At 41.4% G+C, this 20,991-nt stretch overlaps 1 protein-coding gene across 1 annotated transcript in view; it reads right to left on the bottom strand.

Annotated features, from left to right (window-relative positions):
* LOC126413078 (TNF receptor-associated factor 3) overlaps positions 1 to 20,492 on the bottom strand; it is a 68,635-nt gene extending 48,143 nt beyond the window's left edge. Inside the window, exons 1-5 of the mRNA XM_050082975.1 lie at positions 20,409 to 20,492; positions 19,802 to 19,894; positions 1,199 to 1,255; positions 959 to 1,090; positions 616 to 625 (exon numbers count right to left, since the gene is read on the bottom strand). Coding sequence (XP_049938932.1) covers positions 616 to 625; positions 959 to 1,090; positions 1,199 to 1,255; positions 19,802 to 19,894; positions 20,409 to 20,492 — 376 coding nt within the window. The remainder of the gene's footprint in view (positions 1 to 615; positions 626 to 958; positions 1,091 to 1,198; positions 1,256 to 19,801; positions 19,895 to 20,408) is intronic.
* Positions 20,493 to 20,991: the final 499 nt, after the last annotated feature.

Genomic DNA, 20,991 nt, shown 5'->3' with positions numbered 1-20,991 from the left:
CTGAGGCAGCAGTTTAGGACCACTCACGCGAACAGTTTACGGTATCCCAACGTTTCTGTAAGTGTCTCGTATAAGAGAGATCCCGAGAGCTGTGGAAACATCGCTGAAATTTCATCCAGTTGCATTGAATATCCTCCATTTTTTGCACCAACTAATCAGTGAAAATGGGAGGTCTTCCACTCCGGTATTCCTCACAACACTTGTCCTGCCTTCAAAAAGTTCCCTACACCACGTAAACAAACTAGATCTGTTTCTAACACCTTCGCCGTAAACCGCTTGGATTCACGAAAAAATTTCGACAGGCGTTATTCTTCTGCAAGCAGGAAGCCGATCACAGCAAATGGCTCGCACTTAGCGGGATTATTTACCTGCATCTTTCACGCCACTGGACACTACAACGTGAGTTTACGTACTACCGTGTTCCTCCGATGCTCGCTCTGGTCAGGGGATTCCCCTGTAGAATCCAGTGTAGCCAATTCCCAAAAAGCCACAGCTCATCATGGTCACAGTACACTCACGCACTTTTTGAACATGCCCTATATTTTATAAATTAATATTTTGTGAGGCGTTTGCATTCGCACCGTCGAACGCATTCAGTCGCCTTCACCAATGTACATTTAAACAACTAAAACAAAAAATCAACACATAGTAGTAAACTGATAGCTGAGAACACAATTAATGCAGAAAATTTCTTCAAGTAAGTTATTGTCCATATCGATGTTAAGTATAATGATATTTCAATTTTTATTGAACTTATTTTCGCAAATGTTTCGTTAATTCATTGCGCCTCGCATTCTGAAGATGGTGAAGGTAATGAAAAAACGTAAAGTGGCGTCAAATACACTGATTACGCGATTAGCGTATACTGTAACTGCGTAGGTGCTGTGCAGAACAATCGCTGCCCTCCACCGAGACTTGGTATCGCATGGTAGGGGCTGCGTGGCGCTGCGTGGCTCACCTTGAAGGCGGCGAGCACCTGCACTAGCTTCTTGTTCCACTGGTCGAGCGCGTCGCAGCGCTGGCGGAACTCGGCGACGGCGACGCCGCGCAGGCGGCGCTCCTCGTCGAGCGCGCTGCGCAGCTTGGCCAGCTCCGCCGCCAGCACGTCGGGCGCCGCAGACGCCGCCGGCGCGTCCGTCCCGCGGCCCCCCGCAGTCCCGGCGCCGCCACCGACGCCGCCGCCCGCACCGGAGCTCACCAGCAGCGTCGCCGTAGCCGGGCGCTGCAGCGACGGCGGTCGCAGCAGGCACTCGTTCTGCACATTATTTAATACACTCAAAAAAGTGTTACCAGTAACATGTGGTCGAATAGAGATAATCGTATGACCTCAAATACTCTGTCCTCGTCGCGGAAATAGCTCGTCTGCATCGTTCACATAGTCTCGTTAGTGATGTAAGCCCAGTACGAGAGGTAAAATTCTGTTTAACAATATCTGAGTACCCTGTAACGCCCGGATACGTATTTACTCCAATTCAACTACCTCATATCTTCGTTCCCCCTCCCTCTATCCTTCACCTTCGCCCTACTCCTTATCCATCTTTATCTCCCCTCTCTATGTCCATCTCTACCACCCCATACTATCTCCCCTATTCCCTCTGTCGATCTGCTACTCCTCCCTCCCACTGTCCATCTCCTTCCACGCCCCCTCTCTGTCCATTTCCTATTCCAACTTATTTCCTGAACCACATCTTCTCCACTAGCCTCTCCCAGTTCATATTCTCCGCCCCCCCTCCTTCCCTCTCTCGCTCTGCCTCTTCCTCTTTCCTTTGTCTGTCCATCTGCTCCTCTCCCCCTCTCTCAGTCCATCTTTTCCTCTTTGTCCATTTCCCTCTCCCCCTCACTGCGCTCATCTCCTTCTACCTCACATCCGTGCCGATATCCTACTTCCTCTCTCTTTCAATCTCTTCCTCCGCCTTCTCTCTCTGCGTTACCATCCCTACCAAAATAGGAGGATGCTGTTTTTAACCCCCACAGATTTTCTTTCCTGATAGTCATATGTCTACCACATTTGGTAGAAATCTAACTGCGGTGGCACTGGTTCAAAAATGGCTCTGAGCACTATGGGACTTAACTTCTGACGTCATCAGTCCCCTAGAACTTAAAACTACTTCAACCTAGCTAACCTAAGGACAACACACACATCCATGCCCGAGGCAGGATTCGAACCCGCGACCGTAGCGGTCGCGCGGTTCCATACTGTAGCGCCTAAAACCGCTCGGCCACTCCGGCCGGCGTGGCACTGGTACATACGTTTACTATATCTTACTCGTATCTGTACACATACTTCAACTGTATCTGTAGCGAATTTCATCCTGTAGTTTCGATGTAACGCAGCTAAATAGCTATGACGTCACATCACCTGAACAATTAGTCTTACAATGATATAATGTTGTAGGTACATTCAATGACATCCTTTTTATATTGTTTGAGAAATAGACTGAATATAGTAGCAAAGACGAAATAAATTAAAACATCATGTATAACGCGGGAATTTTTCATACATGACGTAATATCTTCTGAACTATATGTCGTACAGCGATATACTTTCGTAGACATTTGAGCCACATCTGGATACTGTATTTGAAATGCATTGCGAATACAGCTAGTAGCAGAGTAATAGTAAATTTAAATTTCATGCATGATGCGCTTATTTTTTAGGCATTTCATTGCTTATGACGTCATATCTCCTGAACTGTGTGTCGTACAATAATATAATTTTGCAGGTGTATTCAGTGGAATATGTGAATACTGTCTGCAAAATGTGTCGTCAACACAGGTTGTACCAAGAAGTAATACATCAAAACGTCATCCTTGATGTGGCAGATGTGATGTACGAACAGCGATAATTTAGCAGGCTATAAATATTTTTTCTTCCATGATTCCGTGTGGGCTTGTCAGCGAGAAAAATCTTCGTGAATGTTCGAAATTATGTGTAAAGTTTTTTGCAAATCACTAAGAGCTCTCACTCTCAAATTCTGGATGAGTGAAGTCTGCAGATTCGCTCGTCGGGAGCTATACTACCGTTCCATCCCCACACTCGCTCCCTTCATTGGTAGGTGGTTCTTGCCTCCACTGCAATTCTTTGTAACCGGTGAGTGATGTGTGTATTATGTTTGGTTAAAATCTGTGGAACATACGTACCTACAAGTGTATAAGCAGACATACATACACTTTTATAATATGTATTTATTTAGAAAATGTCGTTTTCTAGCCTGGCCTCATTTTCCCGTTATCTTACCAACGAAACCATCGCACAGAGACAGTAGCGTATGTTTTGAGCTTAGGAGACAATTTCGCCTGCGACACGTGAAGACTTTGACTAAGACGTACTTTCAGCCGTTTTTGCATTCAAAGCTGTGTTCAACCAGTACTATACAGATCATTACAACCGTTTCGTAATCCTTCTAGGTGTAACAACGTTTGCAATGTACTTAATCTGCTATTCCTTACTTCCTTGCCACGTAATGGAAGATACTCGTAATTCAGTTACTGATGCAGGATATGACTTAGTTTGAAATCTGTCAGTTTCTAGTAAAGCTCTCGTTTCGTGTTCAGGAAATTTACACTTCCATTGGATTTGGTGGGGCCGTTGAGTGAAATTAAGAATATAAAAACGTCTGCTAGAGCATGCAATGAGACACAGCAGCTCTGTCAAGTTGATCTCCTATCAACTGTTTCAACCTTAAGTTATTTTCACGCTTATATGTGTTTACCTACGACCGTTGTACCTCGCGATATGTTGATAAGAAGAATTTTGGTAAGGTTAATAGTTAATAGTCTGAAATCCCTAATTCATGTTACCAACGACAATTTATTTAATATAGTTGAGACTCTTGTAGGAAGCAGGCCATCATTTTTATTATATAATATACTGTATTGGAGACGGACAGGTCACTTCACAAAAGTCGTATAGCCGGTAAAAACGACTTAGTTATTCAAATTGCACATTTGGAGGTTTTCGGATTGGTTTCCAGTTTCAAATGTCTAAAAAGTAAGATAAGAACAAGATTTACACAGAATGTGAAAAAATATAACAAGCTCGAACAAAGTCCAAAATGTATCAGCTGAGAACCTAGGAAGTGCCTAGATGGTCATAGAATATGAGCATTATTAGATGTATATGTAACATAAGCTGACAGATCGCTAGCTGTTGTAGGAAGAAGGAGGGGAAGGAAGACAACATTGGCCACCAAAGGGCAAAGATTACATGGTGGCGCCAGGGGCGTTATGCCTGGCATTTACAAAGGTGACAGACTATGTAGTAACAATAAAAATGAAATGTAGAAATATCAACTGAAAATTTATTGACCGATAAGGTGTTTATGATCAAACATAGAAATCATGGACAAATGCTAGGCTCCATGGAGACACGATGCAGGCGGTGTACACACATATCGTACACAGCGAAATGAGTGGCGTCAAAATTGAGAAACCGACTGAGATTCGTTACTAACTGATAACTATAATCATTTCGAGATAGGTGTTTTACAAAGTAAGAAAAAAACGACTTTATATGCGTGCAGGTGAAGGTACTATACGAACAGCCCATATATCTTTAGCAACAATAATTAAATTACGTTTACGTGGAGAGCACGTCTAGTGTAGAACAACAAACACAAACTGTAATCCACTGAAATGGACCGGTTTCACTAAAAATTACTTGCGAGAGTTGAAGGTAAATGGTGTCATGGAGTGCAAGTATAAAATAGATATGAGAGTGCTGAAGGGGCATATTGTTGAGGGGGGGAGGGTGGATGAGCGGGGAGAGGAAAGGTAAGATGAGGTTCAATGACTGTTGAAGAAAAACAGGGTGTAAAGGAAAGAAAGCGTAGCAGCAAGATATACAAAAATTAAACGTATTACTATGTCCTACAAAAAGAATCAAGTACACAATTAGTGCGCAGACCAAATAAACATTTCTTTTTTCATTCAGAATTATCTTACAGTCTAGAAAGCTGACACTTAATCTGAGTGAAACAGGCATCCGGAAAGGGTATAGGATTATACAATCAATTTATAGTAAAGAAAGTTTACAGTACCTATTAAATCCAATCCAAAAGTACATTCTAATGGTGTTGACCCAAAATGACGGAGAAAAGGGGGAGTGCGTGGAGAGGAAGAACCAGTTTGGCATGAGGGAAGGGATGCCAAGTGGTGGGGCATAGACAAGGGGAGCACACTGGAGGGGTGGTGTGTAAAAGCACATGGAAAACGGAATAGCATGTAGAAGAACTACATGGTAATAAGCTACACTATATGCATAAAACCACCTGCCACAGCACGTTAGTGAAAACAATTGGTGTGGCAGCTGAACGGTCAACAGAATAAAACATAAACTTCATCAGAGGGAACTGAAGTATGGTGAAATAATTAATTACAAAGTGCCTACGTGATCTCTCCAAAGCAGATACAGATCTACAGCAATCCAAACATTTAAACTAATTGCATAAAAAAGTGACCTATCTTAAAACGGACATGGCCCAAAAGTAAGGGAGATACAGCGACAGAACAGCAGAGTAAAATACAATCTTCACCAGGAAGAATAAAGCATATGAGTAACGTGAATTAATTAACTGCGAAGTGCATATGTTAACTGTTCAGAGCCGATACGAAATTAGATCATCTTTCTTTCTATCCTTTACACCATGTTTTTCTTCGGTTCTCACTGAGTCCCATTTTCTCTTTCCCCCTACCCCTCCCCTTTACCACACTCCCACTGCATTCCACCCCTCTGCAGTCTCATACTTCCTCAATTTTTCTTCCACGTCATGACCACTTGTTACATGCACCTATCACAACCAATTTTTAGATGTACCGGTCCATTACAGGAGATTACAGTTTGTCTTTGTTATTCTACACCACCGTGTTGACCAACTAAGCATAATTTAATTATTGTTACTAAAATTATTTGCCCTGTTTGCATCTGAGCTGGGTGCATATAGTCTATTTTTGCTTACTTTTGTAAACCAGCTACCATTTAATGATTATAGTTTTCATTAATAATGAATCATAGTCATCTTTGCAATATTGGAAGCCATTAGTTTTTCTGAATACAATTTTTTTGTATGCTGGCTGCATCCTTGCTACATGATGCCTCGCATTTTTCCATGATAGTTATGTATAGTCATATACACCTTATCAGTCAAGAAATTTTCAACTAAAATTTGTACATTGGGTACTTACGGTTACTATATAGCCTGTAACCTTAGAAAAATGGTTTGAACTTTTTTTTTATTCGATAGTAAAACATTACGACCATTTCGCCACCACGTAGCCTTTTCCCTTTGGTGGCCAACCATGTCTTCCTTTCGGCTCCGTCTTCCTACCACAGCTAGTAGTCTGTCAGCTTATATTACTTTTACAGCTAGTAAGGCTCGTATCCAACTACCCTCTATGCACGAGGGTAGGTTTTCGGTATAGCATTTTGAACTTTGTTAACATTTGTTACATTTTTTCATATGCTTTGTTTCGTCTTACTTTTTAGATATCTGAAAATGGAAATACACCCTAAACGTGTCGAGTGCGCAATTTGACTAATGAAGTCATTTTTCACCGGCTGTATGACTTTTCTGAAGCGACATATTCAACTCCAGTACAGTACTACATTATAAAAGATTATTTGGTTGTGAACATCTCTGCTAGTGATACACACATTTTATGTTAGTAACTTGGCTTATGAATATTCTTCTTTCAACTTTACAATAATCACCTAAAGATGGTTTGTTCCGATCTCACCGTTAATTTGAAGAACTTTCCCTTTGATGGTGCGTTCTAGTCTCTTGGTAACGTATAAATTTCGATAGAAATACTGTATTTTATGAGAAAATTGACTAAGCCGAATGGAGCATACAAACTTGTCAAGGATTTCACAGTGGCAAGTTCAGAATATACCTAAGCCAGCGTATTTCTCTTAAGCAAATTGTAAGAGGTCCATGACTAAGGAATTTATTGCTAGCGCGCTCGAGCAGATGTAATTTCGATGGATTGCTCACGCTCTGCCTGCGATATGTAAGCTATAAGAGAACCTCAGCCCAGAGAGCAGTGTTGGCTGCAGTAGGAACTGTGTGACAGTAGGAGTAAGGAGTAGCTAGCAACCTGGTGTATCGAGCTGGCTGGACCGGTAGTGCGGAGCGATGGCGGTGCCTGAGCGATGTAGTGCAAGGTGAAAGCAGCCTCGCGCAAATGTACTATTGTTATATCAAGTCCCAGGTAACTGTATTTAAAAAAAATCTCTTTACAATAATATTTCTTATAAAAATTAACTTTTGACAATCATTCATCTAAATTTAAAGAATTTACTGATTTCTCCAGTCCATGGTCATCTTTATTATTGTAAGTAAAAATCAGTTGTTTCTATATATACGAGATGACAAATCTATCGGCCAGCATTGCACTGGGCTGTTCCAGTTAAATTTCTTATAGGAGCAGATATATACGCGTTATCCGGCGACTTCATTGAGGTAAGAATTTTCAATTTATTCAGTATGATCTTTCAGGGCTATGACGCAGCACTGCTGACGTCCGAATTTACCAATTTAGATTCACAGTCAGATAATAGTTGAAAGGTTATATATGAGTCACATTTTTATTAGGAGGTTAGTCACATTTTTATTGTTGGTAGGTTAGGCTAAATGTGAATGCAATATACATATTTTTACCATTGGGAGGTATTTTTAACTGTGTTACGCTGAATGTGATGCTATACATAACTATTTTTTATCTGTTGGGCGGTTACAAACTATTAACCATATCGGACGTTAGCCAATAAGCGATGCAGAGAGTATTCGCTGTTGCGCTCAGAAATTTTTGATGAAACACGGAGTTTAGTTTTAATAGAACATTTCAAACTAGCAGCGAGTGGATATGTACATGTGGAAGTTATCCTTCGTGTATATATAGTATACTCAAAATAAACTGTAAAATTTAATAATTTCAGTAGCCTATAGACATTTTTGACCCTTATCCTTGCAAAGGTGCACAGTCGTCAAAACTTGATTTCCGAATAAGGCAATACCGCTATGGCAACGAATAATTCACAAAAGATTACGAATAACGCTGAAGGAAATATTGCAGGGTTCATGACGGTTATTTGGTGCCACAGCTGAACACAATTGGTGCGCTACCGCATGTTGTCATTTGCAAGAGAAGTGTAGCAGAGAATGAAATAAAACTCTACGGAAAAGAAGAATGTTGCGTTGCCTAATATTTGTTTCCTTCAGAGTGTCTTAGCTACGGCTCCGATAATTATACCGCACTATTGAAGCCAAGAAACGTTTCCCCCGTCAGAAGCGTAAAGCTTTCATTGTTCCGTCCACTAATATTTTTCCTGGTAAAAGCCTTGCTGGTTCTCTCGACAGCTGTCCGTTTCTTTCACTGACGGAAACTCCTCCTTCTATGTGAAGAGCTCTTTTATGAGAGAAAGTTCTCAAGTGTAAATTCAATTTTCCTTGCACGTAATAGTGGGTAGCATCTTTTAGAGACGGACAATAACAGATGATAAACAATACGTAAAAGTTAATATTACGGAGGTGAAATGTTTTTCCTCGATTGAATGTAAGACCACCTGTTAGAGCAATACTGCATTAGACAAGTAACATACAGAAAGTAGTCTCTAAATAGTGTACACATAAGGTAGCTCTAGTCGGACGGCTGTGCTGTTTCTCGTTCGATTGTAGTGGTCATTCACAATGAACGGTGTTATTAAAAACCGCAACTAAGGATTATTCCATGAGGTAACATAGTTTTCGTTGAACAAAAGAACCACACCATCCAACGCTCAACGTAAATTTTATAAGATTTGTGGACAGATAGGATGAGTGAAGAGGATGCCCACCAGTATTTTCAAATCTTTAATGGGCTCGCATTTCAATTCTTTAAAAATGTAAGCACGAACATTCGCGATGTAAAGGGAGGTGTCGTGCCATATCTAGCAAGCACGAAGTCCTGCAGGACTTTAGAAAATTATAATACCGGGTGTTTCATAGTATTTTTCTCTGTCTCGTGATGACTGGGTGTTTGTGATGCCCTTACGTTAGTTAGGTTTAAGTAGTTCTAAGTTCTAGGGGACCGATGACCATAGATATTAAGTCCCATAGTGCTCAGAGCATTTTTTGTTTCATAGTATTTAACACTGTTTTTAGAACGAAAGTTATGCTGAGCCGCCAGTTTCCACATTTTTCCATCAGCTTTCGGGACACTTATTTGCCGACCGTGGATATTGGTCGCTTTCGTCTTGATGACGGCTGTTTTTACATACAACGATGGGTATCATCCTCACTCACAACACATCGTCCACAATGAACGTAAGATCAGGACAAATGTCGGCTGCTGTGACATGTTCTACATACGAAAACGAGAGAGAGAATTTTTGACTCACGACGACGTTACACAATACTGCACAAACCACCATCGTTCAGTAACACAAAGGCCACAGTCAAGGAAAGGCACTAACTAGTGTCCGAGGTAATATATTTGAACATAAGCTGTAAAGTGAACGTGACAACAAAGCACAACATAAATCTGTCGTTAAACTTGCAGTTAACTGCGCTGTACTAATTCCCGTAAATTTCACTTAGTTGTGAATTAAAAACCATAGAAAAAGGAGCACACGTTTCGATGACATTTGTCTTTTGAAGGGTCTATAGCCTGACAAAGAACTGAAGCACCTAGAAAGAGAAGGAGGGAACGAAATAAATGTTCAGGGGTTGTCAGGGAATCTGTGTTGCTTCGGTTTTTACAATATCGAGTCAAACTTGACATCGATTTCTGTGTAGTGATGAATTGTGTGGGGTCCTGCTCACTTGTCGCTTGTAGGGTTCCTAAAGGATGCTGCTTTCTTGGATAGCTATACAACGCTTCAAGCGAATCAGGTTAACAGTTTTTATTATAATAAAGAGGATTGAAAATACTTAACTTCGAATTTACAACTGTGTCGCCAGCGATGGGAGACATGCAAATAACATGCAGTCCTTTGCTGTATACAAGATACATGTAAGGAATTGATATGGATCACACTTCACTGTTATCATAGTGCTCTCCTAGTACTCTGTGCCCGAAGCTAGCAGGAGCGATACTTGTATTCTCTTCGGGTAGAGGCCGCTCCTGTCGTGGCGCGGTCCTTGTCAGCGGACAATGGGCCGACGTCGTGTCACCGCCTTCTCTGCTCTTGCTTTCTTCGTCTTCGTGCCGGCGCTTGTGGTTAGGCCGGAACAAATTGCAATTCTGCACAATGTAGATGACTATCGTAGCTGAGTATGGCGGCGACCTGCGGAGGAGTCTCATTTTTCCACTGCTTGGGATAGGTACAGGGATGTTACTCCTGTCGCCTTGGTGTAGGGTGCCTCCTTTTCAGTATGCCGTTGCACGCCCTCTGCCCCAGATGCATGCACTGATTCGTTTGGGAACGGTGTCATAGAGGTGTAGCATACCCTCCCGCTGCACACTGGCGCTTAAAAGTTGTAATTGGCCCTTCATACTGTCTATACTGGCTGGCATTAGGATGGAGCTGGTGTCAGAGCTAGCCCAAAAAATGTTCTATCGGGGACAGATCTTGGGTTATCACTGGCCACAGGAGTTCCTCATCATTACGCAGACAGTTCAGAGAGATATGTGCCATGTATCGACGAGGATTAACCGTTGAAAACTGGCAACACGATATTGTCACTTGAGAGGTAAACATGAGGACGCTGGATGTCCGTGAGGTACCATCGTGCCGTCAGAGTTGTCTGAACCACTACGAACCATGACCGGAAGTCATCTCCGACGGCTCCTACAGGAGCAACATCGCTGTACCTATCCCAAACAGTGGGAAAATGAGACTTCTCTGCAGGTCACCGACATACTCGCCTAGGATGGTTATCGACGTAATGCAGAATCGCGATCATCAGTTCACAGAATTCGATGTCATTTATTAGCAGTCCATGTTTTCCAGTGAAGGTACCACTCCAAGCGCAACCGTTTGTGTTGTTGTGCAGCCTATGCAAGATCGAATCTCTGCGGACATTACCCATCCGATCAGCAAGGAAAACTGGAATCGTACCAGGCGCAATATTCTCGAGGCCCACAACAAACAAGTTGACCGTTATCTACGAGTCTTCAAGGGTAAACCATGAGAGCAGCTGTATGTCCGTAATTTTCCCGGGAGGGAGGTGCGTGTTGGAAACCTTGGTAAGTTCACTTTCTGTTTCCTGGGTCCCTGTACTATTATGTGTATTTTATGCCCAGTTAAGGACAACCGCACTGGTAAGCAATACCGGGTCCATCTTAATCAAATTAAGTTTGGTTAGGCCACTTCTTGGATTCCCCCCTGGTTGGCATCGTGTAATAGGGATAGTGGCGTCTCGTTTTCTTCTTGTGTTTACTGGTGTCATTACGTTTCTAGAGTTGTCATTCCGCGAGTGGCAGCACCTGAGTTTATCGATACCTAGTACTGTGGTACTATCTTTGGAAGGACATCAAGTGTTTTCTTTATCGGGTGTGTTGGCAGTTGGTTGGGACGGAGCATCTACATCTACATCTACATACTCCGCAATCCACCTGACGGTGTGTGGCGGAGGGTACCCTGAGTACCTCTATCGGTTCTCCCTTCTATTCCAGTCTCGTATTGTTCGTGGAAAGAAGGATTGTCGGTATGCTTCTGTGTGGGCTCTAATCTCTCTGATTTTATTCTCATGGTCTCTTCGCGAGATATACGTAGGAGGGAGCAATATACTGCTTGACTCCTCGGTGAAGGTATGTTCTCGAAATTTCAACAAAAGCCTGCACCGAGCTACTGAGCGTCTCTCCTGCAGAGTCTTCCATTGGAGTTTATCTATCATCTCCGTAATGCTTTCGCGATTCCTAAATGATCCTGTAACGAAGCGCGCTGCTCTCCGTTGGATCTTCTCTATCTCTTCTATCAACCCTATCTGGTACGGATCCCACACTGCTGAACAGTATTCAAGCAGTGGGCGAACAAGCGTACTGTAACCTACTTCCTTTGTTTTCGGATTGCATTTCCTTAGGATTCTTCCAATGAATCGCAGTCTGGTATCTGCTTTACCAACGATCAACTTTATATGATCATTCCATTTTAAATCACTCCTAATGCGCACTCCCAGATAATTTATGGAATTAACTGCTTCCACTTGCTGACCTGCTATTTTGTAGCTTAATCATAAGGGATCTATCTTTCTATGTATTCGCAGCAAATTACACTTGTCTACATTGAGATTCAATTGCCATTCCCTGCACCATGAGTCAATTCGCTGCAGATCCTCCTGCATTTCAGTACAATTTAGCATTGTTACAACCTCTCGATACACCACAGTATCATCTGCAAAGAGCCTCAGTGAACTTCCGATCTTATCCACAAGGTCATTTATGTATATTGTGAATAGCAACGGTCCTATGACACACCCCTGCGGCACACCTGAAATCACTCTTACTTCGGAAGACTTCTCTCCATTGAGAATGACATGCTGCGTTCTGTTATCTAGGAGCTCTTCAGTCCAATCACACAATTAGTCTGATGGTCCATATGCTCTTACTTTGTTCATTAAACGACTGTGGGGAACTGTATCGAACGCCTTGCGGAAGTCAAGAAACACGGCATCTACCTGTGAACCCGTGGCTATGGCCCTCTGAGTCTCGTGGACGAATGGCGTGAGCTGGGTTTCACACGATCGTCTTTTTCGATACCCATGCTGATTCTTACAGAGTAGATTTCCAGTCTCCAGAAAAGTCATTATACTCGAACATAATACGTGTTCCAAAATTCTACAACTGATCGACGTTAGAGATATAGGTCTATAGTTCTGCACATCTGTTCGACGTCCCTTCTTAAAAACGGGGATGACCTGTGCCCTTTTCCAATCCTTTGGAACGCAACGCTCTTCTAGAGAGCTACGGTACACCGCTGGAAGATGGGGGGCAAGTTCTTTCGCGTACTCTGTGTAAAATCGAACTGGTGTCCCATCAGGTCCAGCGGCCTTTCCTCTTTTGAGCGATTTTAATTGTTTCTCTGTGCCTCTGTCGTCTATTTCGATATCTACCATTTTGTCATCTGTGCGACAATCTAGAGAAGGAACTACAGTGCAGTCTTCCTCTGTGAAACAGCTTTGGAAAAAGACATTTAGTATTTTGGCCTTTAGTCTGTCATCCTCTGTTTCAGTACCATTTTGGTCACAGAGTGTCTGGAGATTTTGTTTTGATCCACCTACCGCTTTGACATAAGACAGCAGTGAAGTGTGGCAGCGCGGGGTTATGCCGGGACGGCTGGCGGAATGCAGGCACTGGCTGGTCAAGGGGCTGCAGTTGGGCGAGGGCCACAACGTCGTTGTCCACCGGACCCAGGACGTTTGAGTTGAGTGAACATTAACCCCAGTAGTGAAACCTCCACTATTTTGAGATCACGCCATTTGTTTGCGAGTTGTTGCTCGCACTGTCCCTGAGTCGAAGAGCAACGAGTGGAGTGTTTGGACTTGGCGAGATTAGTTAGCCGTCCTCAGCTTCTTATTATTAATCATTGAATTCGTTGTGTTTATTGGTGAAGTTCAACCAGCGGCATTTTTCTGTCTAGTGGCCGCTAGCGCCTCAGTTTCCTGCCCTGGACGTTGGCGTATTTTCACAGCAGTGTACCTATCCGGTAGGGCGTGTAGTTCGACAGCATCCTTGTCTGTGGTCCGTATATGTTGTTTCTTTTGGACTAGTTTGGTCGTAATGGTTCCTTCTGCTTCTGGATGTTCTAAACCACCGGATTCTGAAGACGCAGTACTGTCCCCCGCTTCCGCCTTGCCTGGGTTATTCCATCTTTGTACTGGTTATCAGGCCTTAAGTAGATTTTGGAAGAGTGTTGGTCTGGATTAACTGTCACTAGTTTGAGTTGCCATCTGGTTAAGCGAATACAACTCTTGGGTGCCTGTCTCGTTGGTTACCAATTTGAGCGACCTTTCCCAGGCCGATCCTAGGAGCACTGTCTGAGGCCAACTTCTCTTTTGGTTTGATCAGATTCTGATGATAGTTTTTTTTCTTTTCTTTTAAAAAAAAGAATGATTGTGTTTTTCTGTATTGAAACAAAAAATTTTCAATCTCCAAGAGAAATTTAATTTCCTATCCAGGCCTTCAGCCATTAAATTGTTTTGAGTACTATTGGGGCCTTCAGCCGACAAATAAATTGAATTTCTGGTCCATTAGGCCTTCAGCCATGAGTGCAACTTGCTTAAGGATTTTTTAATTACACATTGTGTCTTAATACTTAAATCTGATAATGGTGTCTTGCTGTCAATTTCATCTGCAATTGCTCCCAAATAAAGTCTACTTGATTCAAAAGTAATAATAAAAAGGACTGAGCACCCAACAGCAACTGAGTAACGTCAATTTCCTATTACTGCTGCTACTAATCACCGAGACCAATTGCAAATGAAGAAATTTTTAATGCCGAGAGTAGTATAAAATGCCTGCGAGATTTGGACGTTCCGTGCTATGGAAGCATATCTCTGGAATAAGTGACGAAAGATGTATATTGAAGGACTCTGTGTGAAGCGATTACAGAGATCGGACGTGTTTTATGTTGGAGAGATTTTGCTAGTGTTCTGCTATTAAGAGCTCCACTGTGAATGTTTAGTTACTCGATGGCATAATAAACGAAGTCAAGAAAATAATACGCATTCAAGGTGTGTGTTTATCAATTTATGAAAGATTTGACAAACATTCTTCAGATATCACGTGACGTAGATCGAGCGGAGGTGCGGTGTGGAATGATAGTTCGAGCCTGCATCTTTTCACGGTCAATATTCTTCGAGAGAATATCTCAGAAGCAATAAACTTTCCGTTGATAGATAAGTTAGAAACATCAATCAGTAAGCATCATACAACATAGCATCTTGTTGTGCCGAACGATCTTCGTAGCGAAATAAACATTTTAGAGATTTCATGAGGAGCAGTTCCGACGAGGAGTATTAGCGAGACAGACGTTGCAGGACATATATCTAACTTTCCTGTGGCATTTAAAACCAAAGACTTATATTCTTTAGCTTTTAAAAGACTGAAGATAAAACCTAAACAAAACCTTTGGAAAATAACTAAAAATGCCAAAAATAAATAAGGAGCAGAGAATTTTCTTAAACAAAATTTCTTAAATAAATAAATTAATTAAATAAAATGTAGTAGCATCACGACGTGCTCGTTGGACAACACGGAAAACCTCCCTTGTAGCGGTCAGTCTTGGTCGACCGGATCCTTGACAACGAATATCCCTGCCCTCGCGTTGCCGTGTAGTCCAACATGGTGTCACTGTCTAGTCCGATTGTCCCACAAATCTGGATATTGTAGGATTCTACAACGCTGCCAAATGATGACCGAGAATCGGGCCACTTCTAAACTTTGTTGTAATGTGGACACCTGATTTTGATTTTTGTAAGTTGCCGGTGTGCACGTCAGAGAGAGATCAAGTTATGTTATTGTTAAACAATCTGTGGTCTTGTTGTGGTACAGTTCTTGTCTCTGCGCAGTCTTATATATTCTTAGTTGAAATGTGGTAGGTAATAGATGCATTCAGTAGTGCTATGTTGACTCGTGATGGTATCTGTCACATGAAGAAAGATTTATTGTAAAGGACGCGAAAGATTAATATGATGTATATATTTAAAGGTGAAAAGAATATAAATTTCGAATAATGTTACAAATTTGAAGAGAAGAAGTTCGAGGTAAGACTACAGCACTTCTCAGCTAGTTTGTCGGAATGATTATTGTTCATTTGTTCAGAGCTAAGAGAAAGACCACCACACTTCTCTGAGTCATGCATTAGCATTTTAACGGATTAAGCTGCTAGGGTTTTATGGAAATTTGTACGTTGGATACACTGTGTGTACATTGTTCACTGCGTTAAGCATAGTGTTGTTCGGACCAAAGTTACATGTGAAGATCATGCGTAGTTTTACTCTGTCTTCTTGAACATATACTTCATTCTAAAATCGTTGGCTTCGAATATCGTTTCATAGGAATAGTTAGTCTCGTCATCCGACACTTTAAAGAAAGTTTATCATTACGCACTACCACATTGCACCATATGATAAACTACAGTTTGAATATTGTTTGAAAATTTTATTTGAGAAGTAGAAATCTAGTTAGCCACTGTCTGCTTGCTGTTTGCTGTTGTGCTTTCGAGAAATCTGCAACACTGATATCAAGATGCAAGGTAAGTGGAAATTTTGATTACGCCAGATAATTGTATTACTTCAGTTGCGCATTTAACATAAAGACAAGCTGTATTCCAACCAGTTACAGCTCAGTTCAAATTAGGTTCTATTTAGTTAAAGGTTAGTATACGAGTTTAAGTTGAATAATAGGTTGAGGGTTCATAGTTTTGGTAATACGTGGACATTTTATAGAGTGGGAGGTAAATCTGGGCTGAATTTTATACAGAAACGCATTGTGGGGAACTTACACTGTCAGGTGTGGAAATCGTGGTCTCACAGGAGTGCGCAGCATCTACGTGTCATTCACACTGACCATTCAACATCTGACGCTGTTCACTACCTTTAAATCCCTTACCAGGCGTGGTGATAACGCTAAACACGTACAACACTTAAGCACTCCGCTGACCCTCTACCTGTCACAGATAATTGCAACTCTAATTATTTACATACCCGACGTCACTGTGTACATGTACGAAGTTATATCGTCACCCGGTCACGTCATACTTTTTGTTTGGTAGTGTATTTTCTGTAAGACGCTGTTATTGTGATAATGGCTCATATTACTATTTGATGCAAGCGATCCTGTGAGAAAGTGGATAACGAAGTAATGAGAACGTGTAAACCGGCTGCATTGTTTGTCTTCAAGTGATGCTTTTTCATTGTTTAAATTACCTTGGGTTACAGTTGAAACCTATTTGAAACAAAGAACATTAACCTAACTGCTGTTTGTCTTAGAAACTATCTGAATGATGAGATGTCGCAAGGAAGAGGCGGTTAGAGTTATGTAAGTATATTAACGTTTAGAATAAGTGGTAATTTATGTATCCAAAGAGAAAATGACAAATCTGAAAGCCTAATGAAATATTTGGATACCAACATTAATTCCGCAAAACTTCAATATATCCGAAGTAGCCTTCAGTTGAAAGTAACGATTGTTTCTCCTTTTCTTCAACGTCTAGACAGAAAAACATCATTTTTAAAAAAGAATTGATGTATGTAGACACTTGTAAGCACCGATCGATAAATCATGAGCGCTAGGAGGAAGCGTAACATTTTTGGGAAAAAAAGTTCTTTACTGCGTATCTTGAACTTGCACTCTCTTAGTGAAGAAAACGGCTAGCAAATTGTCATCAGTTTCAAATAACTATTGTTCCGTTACTGTACACCAACATGCACTGACGAGCAGTGAGGCTGAGTACCAACCTGAATGATCGTACGAAAGAAGAATACCTCCGTTTCATTATTGATCTACACGTCAACTTAAATTTTTTGATTGATAAATAACAAATGAAACCAAGAAAAATACAAATAATTCGCCCTTCTCACTGAAGACTACCAGCTTTATCTGCCGGTAGTTTTGCGACACAGTGGCATCCAACGTGGTTGTGAACCAAATGTACGAGATAATTTAGAGTCGATTTTTCTTACGTTACACCATGCTCATCATCATCATCATCATCATCATCAGTGTTCTGCTAATTGGGTGGTTTTAACGTCGTAGTTCTCCACGCTTTCTTGTCTTCTGCCATCCTCTTCAGGTCCCCATAATTTGCCTTTCCCTTGACGTCGTCTGTCGTGCTGTATCTCCTCCTTTCTGTTAATCTCCTGTCACAAACTAGACCTTCAAAAGCGTCCGTTAGCAAACATTCACGGCTCAACGAATGTCTCATCTACTTATTCTTCTTTTCTCCCATAACCTACAGCAGTCTTCTCTCACCAACCCTTTCCAACACTGTTTCGTTACTTAATATTACCGCCACAGCCACGTCTGAAATGCTTCTAGCTTTTTTTTTTCATCCTCTCATCTCAGTGTCCACGTTACTGCTACATGGAATGCCACACTCCAGACAGAACACTAGCCAGGTTTTTCCTCAGACCTGTCTCTATTTTGCAACATAATAATTTCCTCTTTTTGTAGAATGTCTCCTTCGCTACAGAAATGTGAGTTTCCACCTCTTGATGGAATCTCAAATCTTTAGTGATAGTACTTCCAAGAGATTTAAATGCTCTAACTTGGCTAATAATAAATTGTCTTTTCTTTAGATTTGTTAGTCTCCTCCCTTTGACGGTCGCCATACTCTTTATTTTTGCCGTGTTCGTTCTCATCACATATTCCATACAAGCTTCATCAGATCTTCTAGTATTTTATTTACGGTTTGTTCACTTTGTGCCGCTAATACCATATCATCAAGAAATCTAATAAATTTATTCTCTTTCCAGCAGTACACACATCTTTTGCCAGCTAATCCTTTCACAATACGAGGCAACAACCTTGTCTGACGCCCCTTCTATTGCTGCTTAATTCTGACATTTAATTTCCATTACCTATTCTCTTTCGTAAATATAAGTTCTGGACCAGTTTTCTCTCCTTCCAACCTACTCCTTTCTTCTTCAAAATTTCCATCAGCTTGTTCCATTGTATTCCGCTTAAAACTTCATCCAAACTGATAAAAAAGCATAAATTTCTCTATCTTATCAATATATCTTTCCCATACGATTCTTAACAGGGCCAATAGCATCCTTTGTTCCTTTTCCTCCTATAAATCCGAACTGTTCCACCTGAGTCAATCTGTCCAAATTGCTATACAGCCTTGTGTTCAGCACTCTCAGTAGTACATTAGCTGCTTGAGAAATTAGGCTGATAGACCTATGCTACTGACATTGTATCGTATTTCTCTTTAACTCAATTGGTATCATTACTGCTGCAAGGAACTAATCAGACCATTCCCCTTTCTCCTCAATCTCATTACAGAGGTAAGCTGTTTCGTTCCTTCCCGTGTTTCCCAAATTCTTCAACAACTCTGATAGCCAAATTATCGATTCAAAATGCCTACATGCCTTCCGATTCTTCATCTCTTTCATCGCCTTTTGTACTTCTACTCTCTTTTCATCTTCTGGCACATATTCCTTGTCTTCAGTCTTGATTTCACTTTGAGAATGAAATTTTCACTCTACAGCTGAGTGTGTGCTGTTATGAAACTTCCTGTCGGATTAAAACTGTGTGCCGGACCGAGACTCGAACTTGGGATCTTTGCCTTTCACGGGGAAGTGCTCTACCATCTGAGCTACCCAAGCACGACTCAGAACCCGTCCTCACACGAGAGTGTTAGTTCTGCAAGTTTCGCAGGAGGGCTTCTGTGAAGTTTGGAAGGTAGCAGACGAGGTACTGGCAGAAGTGAAGCTGTTAGGACGGGTCTAGACTCGTGCTTGGGTAGCTCAGGTGGTAGAGCACTTCCCTGCGAAAGGCAAATGTTCCGATTTCGAGTATAGGTCGGGCACATATTTTTGATTTCACTTGGTATTTGCTTCATCTTATACAGATGTTCTATACATTCTTGACACCTGCTCCAAACCTCATGTGGTTATTCAGCTAATTTTCCAGCCACTCTTCTATTTCCGTATTAGTCTTCCTCCTTTTACTTTCAGAAACTCCCGAGCGGATCTGTACATCGTGATGGTGAACAGTAAAACTTAAGTTCAGCTTCACTTACTATTAATAATTGTTCCGCCACAAATCAGAAGAGTGTTTTGTTAGTAAAGAGAAGAAGATATGTAGTCCCAGTCCAGACACCTGACCGGATACTGGAGGCAATCAGTACGCAAGGCAGCAGCGAGAAGCAACTTACCTTCAAGTGTAACGACTTGTAGCGTCGCTGAACTGATACTCCACACGAGTTGGGGCATTTCTCCAGCGCCAGGTCACACTCGTCCAGGTGGATCTAAAATAATAAAGAGGTCTGTAAGTAGGGTAAATGGCTCCGTTGCATAAAGATTATTCGGTGACAGTCTCCGAAAAATCAGTGGTCAGCTAATGAGCATTTATGACATGCTGGCAGAAAATGGTAATTAAGGTTGCCAAAAATGCTTTCTATTAGGTATGACGTATTAACACACGGAGTACATTTTAAAGAGAGACAGATGCACATAACTGCAGGCCTACGTCACTAAGCTCAATCTGTTGCAGAATTATGGAAATTGTTTTATCCTCATGCATTATGAGGTACTAGCGGAATGTTAGCCTCCTCTAAGAAACCAACAGGAATTTCGCAGGCAGAATTCTCTGTTTCTGCTATCTTAGATATTACCTGCAAGATATTCCTCCATAAGTCCTATAGTATACCGCGCTAGCCTCAGCAGCGTAACGCCACGACAAAACTAATTCTGAAAGACAAGACTACTAAATGAACCCACCTTCTCATGAAAGCGAATCAAGTGCCTTAACAACTGTATTACCTCGTTCAGCTTTTCGTATGAGGGCAGAGAAGAAAATACAGATCGCTTATGCTTCTCACTGAACTTATCTTCCTTCGTAAACATTTTGGTTGTGCAAAATGTGCATAGAAACTTGTGCGATAAGTACAGATACTGGCATTTAAGCATTTTTTCAACTTCTCACACTCTGTCAGTAACCCTGCACTGCTGTTCAAATAGTAAATACTTTCTTGAAGCCATACGAACAAACTGTCTTTATCTTCTCTCTTCTCCTCGGTGTCGCATTGTTAACAAATATTCTGCCGCCAGCTATGTTCTGATGAAGGAAGCGGAGAGTAGCACTCCTAATTTGAGTGTAAAACAGATTGCTCTACAGAGCTGTAATTACAAAACATTCATCTTGTTTCTCAGAGAAAAGCCAGTTCATGTACAGGAATCCTGAATGTGTGTTACCCAAAATGTGAATCATTTTGACGCCAGGAAAGAACGAAGTAAGTTTAGAAGGCAAACTGTTACAATTCCAACTAATATAACTATATTGTTATACCTTCCCGAACGACGACACCTAATAGAAAGCGAATAATTAATTTTGCCAATAAGATAT

Source organism: Schistocerca serialis, chromosome 7 (genome assembly GCF_023864345.2).
Source record: "Schistocerca serialis cubense isolate TAMUIC-IGC-003099 chromosome 7, iqSchSeri2.2, whole genome shotgun sequence".
NCBI lineage: Eukaryota > Metazoa > Arthropoda > Insecta > Orthoptera > Acrididae > Schistocerca > Schistocerca serialis.
The sequence above is the reverse complement of the archived record's forward strand: the minus strand, read 5'-3'. Positions and strand labels throughout refer to the sequence as shown.